At 39.6% G+C, this 3829-nt stretch overlaps 1 protein-coding gene across 3 annotated transcripts in view; it reads right to left on the bottom strand.

Moving 5' to 3' along the window:
• The window catches only part of kif6 (kinesin family member 6), a 60134-nt gene that overhangs the window by 39444 nt on the left and 16861 nt on the right, over positions 1–3829 (bottom strand). For all 3 annotated transcript variants that reach the window (XR_002275582.1, XM_020608729.1, XM_020608730.1), the window contains one exon: positions 758–861. Coding sequence is in view for 2 of the 3 variants with exons in the window: in XM_020608729.1 (XP_020464385.1) it covers positions 758–861 (104 nt within the window). In the remaining variant the exon portion in view is untranslated. The remainder of the gene's footprint in view (positions 1–757; positions 862–3829) is intronic.

The raw sequence follows: 3829 nt of genomic DNA, 5'->3' as shown, positions 1-3829 counted from the left end.
GATGTGCAAAACTGATAGAGACATACCCCAAGTGACTTACAGCTGTAATCGCAGCAAAAGGTGGCGCTACAAAGTATTAACTTAAGGGGGCTGAATAATTTTGCACGCCCAATTTTTCAGTTTTTTATTTGTTAAAAAAGTTTGAAATATCCAATAAATTTCGTTCCACTTCATGATTGTGTCCCACTTGTTGTTGATTCTTCACAAAAAATTACAGTTTTATATCTTTATGTTTGAAGCCTGAAATGTGGCAAAAGGTCGCAAAGTTCAAGGGGGCCGAATACTTTCGCAAGGCACTGTATATATATATAACTGCTCAAGAATCTCTGGGTTGTGAGCATTACAAATGTCAAACTACAAATTGGGAGACCAAAAAACAAAAAACAAAAACAAAAGTAGACAGTCTGCTCTCTTCCCTGGGTCTGAGGCAAATGGGTAAATATCACGGAAGTCTGACAGAATTAACACAGCACTACACATCTGCACTGTCCTGAAATGACCGGCTAACTGAGGTCATATATTACACACAAACACATACAGGACATGTTTTAACTTGTTGTACAACCTGTGATCCTGAGGCAAAAGACCTGCAGTGAGTTCATTTCGAACATTCTAATTCTACTTTGAATGTTTTTTTGCCTACCTTCTTCTGTTAGTGTATCTGAAAATATATGATACAGTAACATCACTGGCCATAATGTTTAGGTTATTTTCACATTGAATGGACTGAAGGGACAAGGAACATGGGGCTGCATACTTCTGGCTCTCCTCCACAGTTAGCTTGTCATCTCTCTGCTCGCCTGTCACCATGGCCAGTTCTTCCTTCAGAGACTGGATCTCCCTTTTCAGACGGGCTATTAGCTGAAACACACACACAAAAGCCAAAGTTAGAGTTCTACTGTACAGTATGTGCATATACACACAGTACGTACAGTACAAAACAAAGGCACACACTCACATTGAAGTGCATGCAGCACAACACTATTTCCCTGCTGCCAACTGATGAGATAGTCCATCTGAAAATCATCTTGTGGCTTATCTACTGATGCATTTTGAGGACAAACCTAAGTGATTCCAGACGACTAGATGCTCCAGTGAGAAAATGCAGGAAGCAAAACATAAAATAGCATTTAACAGCTACAGTGGCAAAAAAAAGAACACATAAAAACTTTTGCTGCTGTCTGTCTGCACGTGTTTGGTTAAGGCCCTGCACACTGAGCCAACAGGCTGGTTGCTGTTAGGATCCACTGTCCAGGTTTGGTTACTTTATATATAAAAAGTGAAATATAGTACCAATTCATACACAGCTTCTTCAGTACTTAGATACTGTAGCCACTTTTGTAGCAAGTAAAAGTAAGAGCCAGAATGTCTATTAATGTCAAAAAAGTATGATCAAAAGAGAGACAATATGATGTGACCAAGACTTTGTTTTTTATAAACAATTTAAGGCATATTCCATTCACTGAATACTGACTAATAAATTCCTTAATGTGTGTAGTCCAGAATGATGAATTCTGTGTCTAGTGAGCATAGGTAGGCCCTACACACTCATTTTGATTAAATGGAATATATGACAAAAAAGCTCTTTGGATACAAAATCCAACAAAAGCAAATATGTCTATGCCCTGGCCTTGATGACATATAAACTTTAGGGTCTAGGTAGGGATTAGCAGGTGTCTAGCTATTGCTGTGGCAAAATGATCTTATTAAAGCTTGGTGAGTGCAGAATAAAGTCTTGATACCAACTCTGAACACTATCTAGCCCTGAAAGGTTCAATGAGAACATACTGTAGATGAAGTGACACTACAGGCATGCAGGGAAAGCAATAAAGAATGGATTCTGACAGTAATAACAGGTCTGTTCCTCAAGAACAGACCTGTTAAGTGAGGGTAAATCCTAAATATCCTGATCAGACCCAGAGCAAAAACTTAGATTTAAGGATTTAAGGATGTCTGTTGTCATTGTAAAAGTTATACATTATGTATCTTAAGAGAACGAACCAAAGTACTCAAGGTCCAGTTAAGATAAATAAATATATACTGTAAGTATGTATATATAAAGTAAGCAAGATGGAGGAATAGGGATAAGACTGTAAGACAAGGGAATGCTGCCTTAAAGTGCAGAAAGTGTTTACTAGCAGTTTGCCAAAATTTGTAACAGAGGAGCTACAGTATGTATACATGTGAAACAAACAAACAAGCTCTACTGACGCATTGGTTTAATAAAACAGTTTGAGTCCTCTGCAGGAAGTTATATACAATGGTAACTGGACATTAATTCATTTGACAAATCCTTTGAAAATGTGAATCAGTCCAAGAAGAGAGTGACCCTTTTTACACTTCATCTAAACACATTCATGTAATTACATGCTAATGGTAGGGAAAATGCACCAAAGGCGGGTTCTGGTGTAGTTAAATGTCACGTTAAACCAGTTAAAAATGAAGAGGCAACTGTTCTTTTTCACATATGACCCACGTCTTTTTTCAGCATAAATCCCACTTAACTATCCCCACAGAATTTCACCACAATACTAAATGGGGAAAAACTGGACCTGTCTCAAAGAACAAATACAACATGAAATAGCAACTGTTTGCTAGAGTTACACACAGTGACACACCTGACACAAACTTGCTAGGGAGCCAAAGGTCAGTGAGTGGTCAGCAAGAAAAGCACTGCCACTTCTAGCAGACACATCATGTGGAAATTCAAAATCCATCATGCAGCAAGACAATGTTAATTCTAGACAAGAAACAGACCTGCATTGTGGCTTTGGCTAGATGCCAAACATTTCATCCCTAATCCACCCCATATCAAACTGTTTAACACTGAGCTGACCATTCCTCACCAGAGCCACTCCCTGTATCTGGAGCCCATGGTCTGATGTAATTCATCCAGCTGCATCCTCAAAAGCTGACCGCTAGTCGTTGGTCAGCAGAATGGTGCAGTCTATTTCAGAATGCTGAGCCCACACTGGTACCACAGCACCACAGCAGACTTTCAAACACTAAGTAAAAACTGACTCTTGGCCATGTGACTGATGATGTCAGCATACTGTATGGAAACCCATGTCAGTGCAACAATGCAACATGAAGATTATTATGGTGATGGAAGAGCAGCACTATATATCTGTGTTACTATAAACATGTTGCACAATTGACAATGAAGCATTGTTTTTAATACATACTATCCATAATATGTGTTAAAACCACTCACAGAACTGTAAACACCACAGTATAATCATAGGTCACACCTGACATGCATATATATTATTTTATATTATGGGAACTCTAAATGAAAAAAGAGGTAGCATATAGGTTCCTATTAGACCATAATGTACGTAGGCTTGGTCATTTACCCCCACACAACAAAACGATAACACATGGGCTGTGTTTTGGCAACGAGCACTGCAACATTCTACACCACTACAGTTATAAACTTCCCTCTGTCCTAACAAATGCCAGCTACTTAGAGGAGGCAGAGGAGGGACCCAGGCAGAACAACCATCTGCAGGAATTCTCACACCATATTTCGCTGGTGGGATATAAGTAGGCTTCTGTTTGACTCACAGGCATGTGCTAATAAGAACTGTCTTCTCTTTAAGTGAAGGGAGGCTCCAGGTTCAGAAATGTCACCCAGTGCAGTGCATGGTCTGAACAATGTAGGAAGCACTGACTCCAAGGTTGTGAAAAGCAAACTCCAGGTTTCGAATCAGTTACCACAGCCGGCATGTCCAACAGACAATATGCCTTCCAATGGGGCTGGCCAAAAATGGGAGTCTACAGTAAGTGTTACCCCAAACCACAACAGATGGCATCATTCTAATCTGCA

Source organism: Monopterus albus, unplaced genomic scaffold, assembly GCF_001952655.1.
Source record: "Monopterus albus unplaced genomic scaffold, M_albus_1.0 scaffold94.1, whole genome shotgun sequence".
Lineage (NCBI taxonomy): Eukaryota > Metazoa > Chordata > Actinopteri > Synbranchiformes > Synbranchidae > Monopterus > Monopterus albus.
This window is presented reverse-complemented; position numbering and strand designations above follow the sequence as displayed.